Below are 15,626 nucleotides of genomic sequence, written 5' to 3' on the forward strand. Positions count from 1 at the left end.
TGAGAAAAGTAGTTTTTCATAAACAATCACTAGTTGGTTTTTGTAAACTTATTTGATTTTCTAGTGATTATTTCGCCATGAGTCATCGTACAAGTACTTAGTACTTGTGCATAAATATCTGTGTGCTATTTAATTTTGCTGTTAGTTAATTATTCTGTTGCATAGTGTTATCATGAAGTGTTGACAACACTGAAAGATAACACACACTCGAATTTTTTTTTGGTATTTCTGTGATTTCAGACTGTCCAAACCTTACAATTGACGTCAGAGACATTCACTTGACGATACTAAGTGTGATTCTATTTTTGTGTTTGACAGGACATCACAATGAAGATACCTTATTCAGGAACTGCTCAACGTCCTCCAATCTTGGATGGATCCAACTATGCTATCTGGAAAGTCAGGATGTGTGTCTACATCAAATCGATTGATGAAAAGGCATGGCAGCGTGTGCTACAAGGATGGAATCCACCAAGGAGAACTGATAGAGAAGGAGATTTTCTCCTCAAACCAGAAACGGACTGGAATGCCGATGAAACTGCTGCTTCAAATATGAACAACAAAACCCTTAATTCTATTTTTACTTCTCTTGATTCTAATATGTTTTCACTAGTCACTAATTGTGTATGTGCTAAACAGGATTGGGAAAAACTTCAAATGCACTGTGAAGGATCCGAAAGTGTGCGTCGAACCAAAAGAAGGATTCTCACTACTCAGTTTGAAAACATGAGAATGGAAGAGAGTGAGACAATCGATGATTATGAACGCCGCTTAAGGAAGATCGAGAATGAGGCAATTGATCTTGGTGATGCTATTTCAAATGAACGCCTGGTGAGAAAAGTGTTGAGATCACTGCCGAAAAGATTTCAAATGAAGATTTGTGCTATTGATGAATCAAAAGACACATCAATTCTGGGATTGGATGAATTGATGAGTTCACTTCGAACTTATGAGTTGGAGATGAATTTTGAAAAAAAGGACAAAGGTAAGTTTATTGCACTTCAAGTTTCCAATGACTCATACAATGATTTTGTTGATCTGACACAGGGAGTCAACGAGTATGACTTAGGAGATGATTCTATTGCCTTACTTACCAAACAATTTGGTAATTACTTAAAGAGAATGAGAGATTATAAGAAACCTGGTCAGAAACCTAAAGTTTTGAATGCTCTTGCTGTTGGAAAACCATTGAGGATTTGCGGACCAGAACAGAATACCATTTCTTCAAAGAGTCAAAATCACTTTCAGAAAGAAGGAAAAACACTGACTATCTCAAAGAAGTTTGAGTCTGTAAAGTGTCATGAGTGCACAGGCTTCGGTCACTATGCTAATGAGTGCCCAACCAGACTTTGCAAAGGTATGTGTGCTTCCCTAAGTGATGATGAAGATGAGGAAGGTACAGAACAAGGAGAAGAAGAGACTCACAATGCCCTTTCAGTTTTGGTGCTGCAGAAGAAACACAGTGTTGTCACAGGTGTCACAACACTTGGTCACAACACTGACCAAAAGGTACTTTGTCTGAATGCATATGTTTATGGAGACTCAAATCAGGAAGCTAGTGAAGTAGAACTTTCTTGGAATAATGCTCATAAGATGTATGAAGAATTTATATAATGACTGGATATTAAGGAACAAGACAAATTCTGCTTTAACAAAGGAGAACAGTGAACTGAAAGCTTCAATGGCTAGACTAGAAGTTGTTCTGAGCAAGAAAGATTTAGAACTAGGCAAGGTCAAAGAAGAGCTTGGAAGAGCCAATGCAACTCTCGCAAAGTTTAATTCAAGCAAGACCAAGTTGGATTCAATTCTGATGATGGGAAAAGATGATAGAGCTGGTCTAGGATTTTATAATAGCAAGTTTGAAGTTTGTGAGTCGTCACAAACTGTTTTTGTCAAAGAGAACAGTAACTCTGCTAGTGTTCCAATTGCAATTCCAAAGGAAAAACCAATTCCATTGAAGACACAAGCTCCTGTTCAAAGGAAAAAACAAAGGAAGCGCAGGTTTGTTTGTCATTACTGTCACAAGCAAGGTCACATCAAGCCTTACTGTTTTAAACTCAGGTATGACTATATGTACTGGAAGACCAGACAAGTTTTGCCATCAGTGTTGCCAACACTGAACCAGAACACTGCCTGGAAGAAAAATTTTGAGAAAAAAATTTGGGTACCAAAAGCTAAATCTAGTTGTAATGTCGTTAATACTTCCTTGAAAACTAATGTTGCAGGTCATTGGTACTTTGACAGTGGCAGTTCACGCCACATGACAGGATTGAAGAAGTATTTTGCTGACTATGTTGAACAGGATAAAGGAAAAGTGACATATGGAGGAGGAGCCAATGGAAAAATTGTTGGAAAAGGCACCTTGAATGTAGAAGGACTACCTAAGCTTCACAATGTTCTACATGTTGAAGGATTAAATGCTAATCTTATTAGTATTAGTCAACTTTGTGATGATGATCTTTATGTTAAATTTGATAAGAATTTGTGTCAAGTTTTTGATAAGATTAATTCATGTGTTTTGACAGGGTCTAGATCATCGGACAACTGTTATCAACTTGGAGAGTATTTTGCTTGCAAATTCACCAACGTTGATGATTTGAATTTATGGCATCAAAAGTTGGGACATGCCAACTTCAAAGCATTGAAGAAACTGAGCCAGTATGATGCTGTAAGAGGGATGCCAAATTTAACTTCTGGAGTTCCATATGTGTGTGGAGACTGTCAGAAAGGTAAGCAAACTCGTATGTCACATCCAGTGTTACAACACTGTGGGACAACATGATGTCTTGAACTCCTAAACATGGACTTAATGGGACCTATGGAGGTTGAAAGCTGTGGAGGTAAGAGATATTCATTTGTGTGTGTTGATGATTTTTCAAGGTACTCATGGGTAAGTTTTCTAAGAGAAAAATCTGAAACATTCGAAGCTTTCAAAAAGTTAATAAAACAGATTACTAATCTGTATGCTTTGAAGGTTATCAGGATACGAACTGACCATGGTAAGGAATTTGAAAACTCATTGTTTGATCAATTCTGTGAAAAAAAGGTATATCACATGAATATTCAGCACCTAAGACACCTCAGCAGAATGGAATTGCCAAAAGGAAAAACAGAACCCTCCAAGAGATGGAAAGGGTCATGTTAAGCTCCAAAAATATTGCAAAAAGATTTTGGGCTGAGGCTTTAAATACTGCATGTCACATATCCAATAGGGTGTATTTAAGGAAAGGTTCTACTATGATATCCTATGAAATTCTCATGGGAAAGAGGCCTAACCTTAAATATTTTCATATTTTTGGATGCATATGTTATGTTTTGAATGACAGGATGCAGTTGGCTAAGTTTGATTCAAAAAACGATAAGTGTTTATTTCTTGGATATGCTTTGAATAGTCGAGCTTATCGTATGTTTAACTTGAGAACTAGAACTATCATTGAATCTATTAATGAGGTATTTTATGATTATGCAGATCTGAAGGGGAAAACAATTGAATACAATATTCATGATCTGTTGGATACTGTTGTACCCCAGACTGATTCTAGTGTTGTCACTAGTGTTGTCCCACCTAAAAAATCACCCAGCACAGCACTAAGTCCAACACTGAATATGGATGAACAGAGTACAGAAGATCAGGATGATTTTGAAGATGAAATACAAGATGCTGGACATGATGTACCTAGCAAAATTCAGAAAAACCATCCTACTTCACAAATCATAGGAGATGCACAAGGAAGGATGCAAACCCGAATAAAGGAAAAAGTGGATTATCAAAAGATGAATGGGTTAGTGTGCATGACTTCTGCATATTCTCAGGTAAGATATTCTTGTTTTGTGTCTAGTATTGAACCAAAAAATGTTGGTGAAACTTTAAAAGACGAGTTTTGGGTCAATGCTATGCATGATGAACTTGAACAATTTGTTAAGAATGATGTGTGGATCTTAGTTCCTCCACCTGATCATAGTAATATCATTGGAACAAAGTGAATTTTTAAGAACAAAACTGATGAATTAGGAAATATTGTAAGGAACAAGGCTAGGTTGGTAGCTCAAGGGTATACACAAGTTGAGGGAGTGGACTTTGATGAAACCTTCGCACCTGTAGCCCGAATAGAATCTGTTAGATTATTGTTGGCTATTGAATGTCACATGAAAATGAAACTTTTTCAAATGGATGTCAAAAGTGCATTTTTGAATGGAATTTTGAGTGAAGAAGTTTATCTAAGACAGCCTAAGGAATTCAAAGATCCACATCATCTTGATCATGTTTATAAGTTGAAGAAGGCCTTATATGGATTGAAACAAGCACCTCGTGCTTGGTATGGAAGGCTCACGGAGTAATTGCTTGACATTGGATTCAAAAGAGGTGAGGTAGATAAAACACTTTTTGTTCAAAAAGTACAAGGTAGCATTCTTATCTGTTAAATCTATGTTGATGACATAATTTTATGTGCTTCATCTCAAAAACTTGTGAATGATTTTGTTGAAAGCATGACTGCTACCTTTGAAATGAGCATGCAGGTAGGTGAGTTGAATTACTTTCTAGGATTACAAGTATAACAAATGAGTGATGGAATCTTTTTGTGTCAAAGCAAATATGCTAAAAATTTGATAAAGAGGTTTTGTACTGATCATGTTAGACATATGAAAACACCAATGGAAACTAATGAAAAACTGTGCAAAGACAGTGTTGCTGACAGTATTGACAATACTTTGTACAGAAGCATAATTGGAAGTCTGCTGTATTTGAGTGCAAGTCGATTTGATATTATGTTCAGTGTGTGTTTGTGTGCCCGATATCAATCTGATCCTAAAGTCACACATATGAAAGCTGTAAAACGAATTTTCAAGTATGTTGCAGGCACTTTAGACTTGGGTTTATGGTACACTAAAGAAACCAATACTAATTTGATAGGCTATAGTGATGCTGATTGGGCAGGAGATGTTGATGAAAGAAAAAGCACCACGAGTGATTGTTTTTATTTGGGTAACAATTTGGTTTCATGGTATAGTAGAAAGCAGAACTGTGTGTCCCTTTTCACTGCTGAATCCGATTATGTGGCAGCGGGAAGTTGTTGTTCTCAATTAATTTGGATGAATCAAATGCTACAAGACTATGGTCTTAAAAGTGAAACACCAATTGTGTACTGTGATAACTCAAGTACTATAGATATATCAAAAAACACAGTACAACACTCTCGAACTAAACACATTGACATAAGACATCATTTCATTCGAGATTTAGTTGAGAAGGACATGATCCATATGGAGTTTTTTGGGACCAATAACCAACTGGCCGATATTTTTACAAAAGCATTAGACTTCGAGAGATTCTCCAGTCTTAGGAAATCTCTCAACATGTGTTCTTTATAAGCACTCACAGTTGCTGTCCTTAAGTGTTGCCAACACTGACAGACAATACTAAACATGCATGTGCATTTTTAGGACTTTAGGCATACTGCATATTCATAATGTTCTATGTTTTGCACTGTTTGATAATACTCACTGACACTTTATAGTTCTTCTGTCAAAGTTATTTTCAGATCACACTTGCCATAAAAATATGCTTTAAACCACGAAGTAGTTGAGGGATGTTCGTGTATTCCATGATCTTGTCCCTTGTGAAAAGTGGTTTTAAAAATTAAAAAGCATGGTTTGATAAAATTTCAGTGACCAATGTCTTGAAAATCAAACTAAAATCGGAAGAAAATTGAAAAAAGCAACCTAAGAGAGTCCAATGAAGACCATTCGTTTAGTGTGCAGGCTACCACTTCTGAATCAATATAAAAAGGAGAAAAACATGGCTCTGGAAGTGTGACAAATTCAAAATTATTTTGAAGACTACAGTGTTGTTGGGAAGTGTTGCCAATACTGGTGTTTAGCACGTACTGCACACACTTTGCATGTATTTTTGATCTAATCTCATTACATTCTATTTTAGACATAAATTAGGTCATGCATTTTGCATTTATTGTGATCATATCGTGCTCAGGGTTAAAAGTTCAAAGACGAACAAAAATTGGAAAGATTGCCTAACTTGCTGAAAATTGAATTGTTTGTGATTGATCATGGTTCAGTGGAGTTAAACTCGATGTGGAGTTATTTTTGGGGAATATTGATATATTCTTAAGTGAGAGTTTTCAGGGTATCCTTAATTAATCAAATTTATTTTCCTTAATTAGAGAGATTTTTTTACCCGTTAAAGAATTGTTACCGTTAGGGGGAGATTCTTAGTCTGATATGATAGATAGGGTTTTTTTTTTTTTTTTATCGTTTGAACCCCTTATCCCTATATATTTCTAAGCACTGTAAAAATTGATCTTATCGTCTTCAACCTTTTCTAACTCTCTCTGCAAAAATTCTCTGAAACCCTTACTTTCTAAATTGTTTATAATGGCAGGCAAAGCTTTTGATTCGCATGATATAAGATTGGAGATGGGTTATCAAGAGGAAGACAAGCCTTCGGAGGTATCTTCTGGAAATCCTATTCTCACGATTGTACCTGCTGCCATTCAACCTACACCGTTGGCAGAAATTGCTCCAGGAGAACTTGGGAATGAAATCAACATTGAGAATCCTCCTGATTGTTTGGTGTTGAATCGTATGTTCCCAACACAGCCTATAGTGAGGAGGTCTAAGCATCAAGCGGGTTACAACCCCGATTTTACTACCAAGAAGAGATTTCGTGATAAGGGAGATACTTCACGTCCTATTTTGGATTATCCAGATTTCTCATCTGGAGATGATTCTGCGGATCAAAATTTTGAGGTGGTTGCTAGGTCAAAAACCTCCGTTGCTGAAAAATCCAAATCAAAGAATGAAGATTCATCTGATGAAGATTCTATAGATGTGGCTTCTACTGAGAAAGAGCCATCTAGTGCTGCTGTTGTTGATGATACCACAAAGACAACCACAGAGGCTCCATTGTCTACTGATGAGAAAATTTCACTGGCCTCTTTCATGGCGAATATTCAAAAGACCAAGGCTAAACCAGTTGCATCTTCACAGGTTCCATCTGATGGTGATGAACTAGATGCTGAAATGATGCAAGAGTTTGAGAATAACCGACCCCAGGAGTCTGATAGTTCATCTTCTTCGAGTTCTGAGAAAGAAGATTATGAGGATGCTGCTTCTGATGGTTCTGGAAGTTTTGAGGAACAAGCTGCTGATGACAGTGATGCCAACACTAATGACAACACTGCTGCTGAATCTGACTCTGATCTTGATCCTGCAAAGACATACAATCTTCAGTTTTATTCAAAGGAGTCTGCTGATGAATGGGATGCTCTGTCTGGAAAAGACTGTTGGGAATAAAGAAATATTGATGAAGTGTCCTTCGAAAAGCAGAACTTGGCGACTTTCTTGAAACAACAGAATTTATATTCTACTGTCACCACTGCCGGACCATTCTCAAGAAGAGCTGTGTTAGAATTTTACTGCAATCTGAACATAAAGACTGGAGATGAAGAATCATTTAAGTTTGGAAGAGTGTACATCCGGGAAAAAGTGTATGATTTTATTCCTGTTTTGATCAATGAGCACTACAATACTCCTGATATCAATGACGATGCAGTTACTGAGGATATTGATCAAGTCACTAAAGTGATCACTGGAGGAATGGTTCAAAAATTTCCACTGCACCCAGACAGGTTGTCAGATGCAAAGCTTACTTCTTTCTTTAATCATACAGTAATCTTTGTTCTCGAGTCCATACCAAGTACGGGAGAAAATCTTATGTTACGAATTGGTAGAATATTTTATTTTACACAAATAATTTTTTGGCACGTGTTTTTTTCTCTACTTCATCAACATTCAATTTCTCTCTCCACCAAACCTAAGTGACAAAAAATAATTGGAGTAACTCTCAAGGGGTGTCCAAGTTCATCGAGTAGGAGAGTGATTTGCCATTGGTTGGAGTTCGATTCTCATTTGTCAACACCTTATTGAACCATCTGTCTACAGGATTTGCTTAGTACTATTTACTTGACTAAACTAATTTGTAAGTTATTGCGTTAGTCCGAAATTTTATCCATTGCGCACCAAATGATATCGATCACGAATTTTCACATTATTAAAAAATTGGTGTAACGTACGTGAATAGTGTTTTTATCAAGTTCATTAATATCAAGACAAAAATGAGTTGGCTTAAGATTTAGACTTTATTCAACCTACCAAACAAGGCAATAAATTAGGACGAGTCATATATATAATATATAGTCACTTCTTTACATCCACATATATTTTATCTTTGATCTGGGGCCATATGTTTGCTCTTAACTAATTTATCGTTACAAGAAAATAAGTTATATACAAGATAAAAACCTAAATACAAATTTTGATAGAGAAAATTAATTAAATACGAGTATATCTTTAAAAAAACATAAAACCACATTATGTATGTTAGGTAATAGTACGTATGAATGAAACAGATGTAAAAGTTCTCTAATATATCTATATATTTAAATTAATTAAAAAAATTAAATTAAATTTGAATTTAAAAAACAAAAGGCACAACAAATTAAAAATATATTTAGAATATTAAAAAAAATCACTAAAGATAGTTATTATTAGGATCTTTCTTTTTATTAATAGTATAGATATTTTCTAATTAAATAATTATATGACACGCAATAATTTATTGTTTCCCGACATGTCACTTTCCCGTATTATGTACCATTGCTGTAATGAGAGAAACGTACCCCAAATAATGTGCAAATTCAAATTATTAATAAAAAGAAATAAAGATCATTCCGACACGCGAAATAATTATATAATCAATATTTTACATGAAATTTGAACATATTTCATGCCAAAAACCACGAGTACCAAAAAAAAAAAAACCACAAGTACAAAACGACAGATATGTAATGTGTGGCCATCAACCTTCACGGGACCACTTTGCGAAATCTTCAAAATTTTGCTATAAATAAGAAACGAAGCCAGCATAATATATAGAACAAAATGGACGTCCTTCTTTCTTCTTTAATCTCCATTCTTCCTAAATCAATGGTTGTATCTTCAGCTATCAAAATTCAGCCCCAAGAGGTTATAATAACACACCCCAATATTTATCAAAGTCCTGAAAAGTTCAAGAACCCATCGATCCCAAAACATGCAGTACTGATCAAAAAACATAAACCACTCGAAATCATCTTCAAGTCGTTGGATGATTTGATATCCAATTTCCTCGATTTACCACTTTATCCTATCATAGACCCGACCCATGTCTTGTCGCGTTACTTCGCCCCCGCGGACGAGCTTCCTCCCACTGCATGCCAAGTTGTGGAGGGCTCCCTTCCGAGTTGTCTGAACGGATCATACATCCGCAACGGCCCGAACCCTCAGTTCGTCCCTCGCGGGCCTTACCACGTCTACGACGGCGACGGGATGCTTCATTTGATCAAAATATCGCAAGGAGAAGCGACTTTTTGTAGTCGATATGTCCAGACGTATAAATACATGGTCGAACGTGACATGGGATACACTATTTTTCCTAGCATTTTCGCCTCGTTCAATGGCGTCGGCGCCACCGTGGCGCGATGTGTAGTAGCTCTAGCTCGAGGTCTAGCGGGGGAGTTCAATCCTCTGGAGCATGGATTGGGAGCTGCGAACACGAGCGTGGCTATGTTCGGTGGCCGTCTCTTCGCTCTTGCGGAGTCCGATCTTCCTTATGAGATAAAAGTAACATCAAACGGAGATATTGTCACCATTTGCCGACATTATTTTGATCATGATAATACTAGCAAGCGCCTCAGAATGACTGCTCATCCGAAAGTCGATCCAAAAACAGGAGAAACATTTGCTTTCTCGTACGACATCAACCGGCCCTTCTTGACATTTTTCAGGATCGATCCCGACGGGAGAAAACAGGCAAATGTACCCATCTTTTCCTTGGAAAATTCTTCCATGACTCACGACTTTGCTGTCACGGAAAACTACGCAATATTCCCTGATTTGCAGATCCAGTTTGACTTGATGGAGATTATGAGAGGAAGGTCGCCTGTGTTTATTGACCCAAGTAAAATTCCCCGAGTCGGGATCATGCATAAATATGCAAAGGACGATAGTGAAATGAGTTGGATTGTTGCTCCGGGATTGAATATTTTGCATGTGGCGAATGCGTGGGAAGAAGACGGCGGAGACACGGTGGTGATGGTGGCGTCTTATGCATTATCGGCTGAGCAGGCGTGGGAAAATCATGATTTGACGCAGTTCAGAATGGAGAAAATTGTGATAAATGTGAAGGATAAGACATTGGAGAGGTATCCATTGTCCACCAAAGCTCTTGAATTTGGAGGTGTTAATCCAGCTTACGCAGGAAAGAAGACAAGGTACGTAACAGTACTATACGTACATGTAGATCGGATGGTAACGTGTCTAACTTAAGTCGATGACACTAATTTTACCTATGGGGTACACGTCACACGGGGTAGTATTCTGGGGATGACATATACAAAACCCTAATGTACGTTGTTGATTAGGTTATTGTGTTATTCATAGTGTTTACTTATCAAATATAAGAATACGAGTTTCCATGTCATAAATAAAAAATATAAAAAAATTAGAATGAACAATAAACTAAAACATAAAAATTAATATTATATATTTTTGTCACATAAATATTTAAGAATTATTTCTTAAAAATAAAAACAGTTTTGTAGAAAATGTTCTAGAGAGTATTTAATTTCTATAATTGAATTTTTTTTTGACATATAATATATATAATTATGCTACATGCACAATGAAACTTACACATTGAGTTATAAACTAATACATTTTAAATTACAAAACTATCCTATATCATTGTTCATAAGATCATTCATTTGATATATTATAACCAGAGTAAAGATATGTAAACTTAAGATTGAGTAGATAAGAAAAAAATGCTATGTGCAAGTGAATGTTATAAATAATTTAATCAATACCTTTAAAATTACAAAATTAATATTTCAATTAATTAAGAGATTTTTCTATTAGTTTATTTGACATAATTTTATAATTTTAAAGATTACGTATAACCGCGTATATATACATATATCAATAAATTAAATGAACTCAATGAAATTATTAATTTATATGCGATGACATTAATTTTGATCTATTGAAATCTTTGGCAAGTTATCTTGTGTTATTATGATCATATCTATATATATTTAGAAAAATTTTACTTTTTTTGAATAAAGAAAAATTTAAAATTTGGGGGAACGTGTTTGTGCATCAAGCTAAACCGAACTCATTATTAATTTAAAATTTGGGGGAACTTATTGCTGTTTGTGCATCAAGCCAAACTCATTATTACGTATTGGACTGTTCTTTTATAGGTCACACATTAATGTCTTGTAAATTTCATAACCAAATGACTTTTTTTCTTTGAAACAACAACCAAATGTTTTACTCTTGAACGTAAGGGTATGTTTTAGTACTCTTGGACGTAAGGGTATGTGTTATATATTAAGAGTATGTACGGTAAGAATAACAAAAAATTAAATTTGATGTTTTTTTTGGTTAATATATAGGTTGAATATCACTAAAATTCGATGCTAACCCTTTTTTCTACCTGGGCCCCTCACTACTATAGTCTCTATTAATCTGAATTTTGAATATTGCTCATCAATAAGCCTGACTTTTTTTTTTTTTTTGCATAGCATTTAATTAATTTGAAGGCTAATTATGATTAATTAATGTGCATTAACCTAGACCCTACTCCCTAGTTGTGTTTATATTAGGAAAAAGTTGACACTAAGATATTGTTTGCAATTTTTAAAAATGAGTGATTATGAAAAAAATTTCATTTTGATTTTTAATTTTATCAATACATTGTGATTTTGATCATCTATGTTTTTAAGTTTTAATTATAATCTGAAATCTTCCCACATATGAGAAAAAATAATTATCTGAGATTAATTTATTAGAAGGTATTGTGATTTGCCTAGTAGGTAAGATGTATTCATCCACATATCTCACAAGATATCACTCCCTAAATCTGAAGTTGTATCAATTATATTTTATTGAATAATATAAATATAGATTTGATATTATGAGCACCCATAATGTGCACTTTTGTGTGCACCGCTGACGAGACATTATCTACATCAATAGGTGAACGCCACATCAGCTGGTGCACACATAAGTGCACATGATAGGTGCTCATCATATCAAAACTTAATATAATTAATATATAAATAAATAAATATATATATATATATATATATATATATATATATATATATAAGTTTCTTTCAAGAGCCCACCTACCATGCCCACCAATGATGTGACACTATTCTATTGGACCTACAATTTATCACATCCAATAGAATAGTGCCACATCATTGGTGGGCATGGTAGGTGGGCACTTGAAAGAAACTCTATATATATATATAACTATTAAAGACGTGTCTTCATTTTATTTTATATATACAAAAATAAGTAGTTAAGATATAGGAACTATTTGGCTAAAAAAAAAAGATATAGAGGGTGTTTGACAGAGCTTAAAAGCTCTTTCAAACAGTTTACAAGATGTTTTAGAGCTTTTAAGCTCTGAAATTATGTTTGGTAATTTAAAAAAAAAACAGTTTATAAGCTGTCAAAATAAGCTGTTTGACATCTTATAAGTTATTTTTTTTTTCTTCAAAAAAGGTAGGTATTTTTTTTCAAAAAGATCTTATTTTAATATTCTATCTCTCTAAAATATTTTTGAATATTTTAATAAATTTCCATCATATCCTCACCCATTAAATATTATTTTAAAAAAAATTCCAAATCACATAGATTTTTCTAAATTAAAATATTAAAACAAATTTATTTTTTAATATATGTTTATTCTAAAACTATTTTCGTATATGTATAACTCAGAAATATTATTTTCATAGGATTATACCTTTTTTGGTAATTTTGACGATTAAAAGATCTTATAATACCAAACATATCAACAACTTTAAGTTATTTAAAATAAGTTTGCCCAAACACTTTAACTTATTTTTAAAATAAGTCCTAACAGCTTATAAGCTCGTAAAATAGTTTTTAAGCTCTACGAGATTATAAGCTCTTTTTAATAAGTTTAATCAAACACCCTCATAGAAACTAATTAATGAAATGCATGTGGATTTTTGGGTTCGGAAAAGCTATTACATATATATATATATATATATATAATATGAGCTAAAATGCAAAAATAACTTAATTAAAATTATTAAATCTAACCTTAAAAATATTTTAAGTAAAATTCTGAGAGTGCTAATCTGCAGCTTTTTTTAAAAGTAGCATAAGCAAATGATAACTCGGATCACAAAGTTATTAATTTTATTAGAAAATTTTGAATTATTATTATTATTTTTTAAATGACATCTGTATGCAAGCTGCCAAGCCATGTATGAGGCAAGTATTGTGAGTCGATCGATTCAAGATTCATACTTTGAGGCCTCATAAACATTTTTATACATAGCAGTGTTACAAGTATATACCCATAACATATAATTTCGTCTATTATATGATGCTAACACTTTCAAATATTGAGAGACGATTTTACTAGCTAATTTCTTAGCCATATCAATATATTTACGTACGTTTAGATATATGAATAGAATTATTTGTTCATCATCTTAATCCAGTATGATCTGATCACACTAACCTACCATTTGTTTTTATATATACATTTTAATAAGACAATTAATCAGTATCTACTTAAAAGAAATATAAAGTCTCTTCTATTTGGATTAAAAAAAGTGTGATGCACTCATGTAATTATGCTACTCTTAGGTACATATACTCAGCAATGTTAGAAACTCCAGAGATGTCCGTAGGGTTAGTGAAACTAGATGTATCGATTACAGATTGTGACGATAATATCGTGGCTAGTCGTTTATATGGACCGGGTTGTATCGGAGGCGAACCGACTTTCGTGCCAAAGGATCCTAATAATCTTGATGCAGAGGAAGATGATGGTTACTTAATTACTTATGTTCATAACGAGAATACAAATGAGTCGATATTTTTGGTGATGGATGCCAAGTCCTCATCTCTTGAAACTATTGCTGCCGTTAAGCTTCCACAGAGGGTGCCTTCAGGATTCCATGGAATATTTGTGCCTGAAAATATACTCAACAAATTAAATATTATTATCACCTAGCTATTGTAGCTAGTGTTACGAAACGTGTGATTTTTGTTGATTAATTATGATATGATTAGCAATGTCTAATTATAGGTATCTCATATGATAATATGTTACATTTGGACAGAAGAAAAGTGCATTTGATTTAAAATATGAATATATATACAAATTATATCTATTTTACTCAATTAAAATGGAATATTTTATTTCTCTCTTTCATGAAATCCATTAATTATTTCAAACTCTTTAGTTCTAAAATCCTCTATCGCACGAATCTAATCACGCTATCCAGACACAACTTTAACTTATTTTTGTATTCGAAATGATTTATATATGTTACGAGTAGGTGCTATGAATTTATGAAATAAATCATTTTTGGTTTGTGAGATGTGATATATGCAATATTTAATCTTAATTTGTATATGTATCTATCACTTTTGTCCAAAACTCAATTTTCACTAATTTCAAACTAGGACTATAAATTAATTAATCTGTAATGTTGTAGTCGATTGATGCTACAAACACATGCATTGGACCAAATACATGAGTTAGCTAAGATTTTGTGTAAGATTGTGAAATATTCCATGCATCCTGGTTATACTTTTTTTAAAAAATTATAAAGTTATTTCAAATACATGCATTGACGAAAAGCTCTTTTCGTTTGAAAATAATTTTATAATTTCAACATAATAATACTCATGTGTATAGTATTTGTAAGACTCTAGTCTCTACTTTGAAGGAGAACCAAATTTTTTATATCTGGTCAAATGTTCACTTTACTCCACCTACTAAAATATTACTTGTTCCTTGGGACGAGTTGTACCTATTTTTGCATGCAACTCTTACAAAGAAAATCTCAATTTATTCGTGTTTCAATTATGTTGATTGGAGTAAAAAAAAAACTCACATAAGATGCTATTTTTGATATTTATGTTGATTTGAGTAAAAAAAAAATTAACTCACATAAAATTATATATTTGATATTGGAAGTATTATTTTTCACGATCTTTTTCATTTTGATTTTACTAAAGATTTTAGTACAATTTTAGTTTGAACAAGGGGGCGAATATCCATCCAAAAGGCAGCCAATTAATGAGACCGAAATAAGCGACGCTACTCTTTTAATTTCTACCGTCATCAATCAAGTACGCATTCAAAAGCACGAATCCAGCATTCAAAGAAAAAAAGTAGGATTATCCAAAACATATCTTTTGGTCGTTAATCCAATAAGATTTTCCTGATTCTTACACGTTTCTCGTTCATTTCAATTATAGCGACGTTTTCGGTTTAATGCTTTGATTGATTTACCGATTGAAGATATATAATTTTAAATTACAAAGAAAATATGGAACAAGAATAATTCAAAAGAAAATGTGGAACAAGAATATCATTTAGTGTGTGGATTGTACGGTTGTAAGATAATACGTTTCTTTTTCTTCAAATCTCATGTTCTGCATATGGTATAATAAAATTTTAAAATAGAATTGGTATTTGGTGGAATTTGATATAACTAAATGAAAAT

At 33.5% G+C, this 15,626-nt stretch overlaps 2 protein-coding genes across 2 annotated transcripts; both read left to right on the plus strand.

Annotated features, from left to right (window-relative positions):
• Nucleotides 1-318: 318 nt before the first annotated feature.
• Nucleotides 319-3,984, plus strand: LOC140872837 (uncharacterized; the record flags this gene model as incomplete). The annotated part of the gene is made up of 5 exons (XM_073275736.1): nucleotides 319-1,509; nucleotides 1,604-2,225; nucleotides 2,526-2,729; nucleotides 3,047-3,140; nucleotides 3,327-3,984. Coding segments are annotated over 5 exons (2,769 nt in total), but the record flags the coding sequence as incomplete, so codon positions are not given.
• Nucleotides 3,985-8,973: 4,989 nt separating this feature from the next.
• Nucleotides 8,974-14,228, plus strand: LOC140872891 (probable carotenoid cleavage dioxygenase 4, chloroplastic). The gene is made up of 2 exons (XM_073275805.1): nucleotides 8,974-10,328; nucleotides 13,753-14,228. The coding sequence occupies exons 1-2, from the start codon at nucleotides 9,004-9,006 to the stop codon at nucleotides 14,120-14,122; spliced, it is 1,695 nt and encodes a 564-aa protein (XP_073131906.1). The 5' UTR covers nucleotides 8,974-9,003; the 3' UTR covers nucleotides 14,123-14,228.
• The last annotated feature ends 1,398 nt before the right edge of the window (nucleotides 14,229-15,626 follow it).

Source organism: Henckelia pumila, unplaced genomic scaffold, assembly GCF_033568475.1.
Source record: "Henckelia pumila isolate YLH828 unplaced genomic scaffold, ASM3356847v2 CTG_477:::fragment_3, whole genome shotgun sequence".
In the NCBI taxonomy this organism is placed as follows: Eukaryota; Viridiplantae; Streptophyta; class Magnoliopsida; order Lamiales; family Gesneriaceae; genus Henckelia; species Henckelia pumila.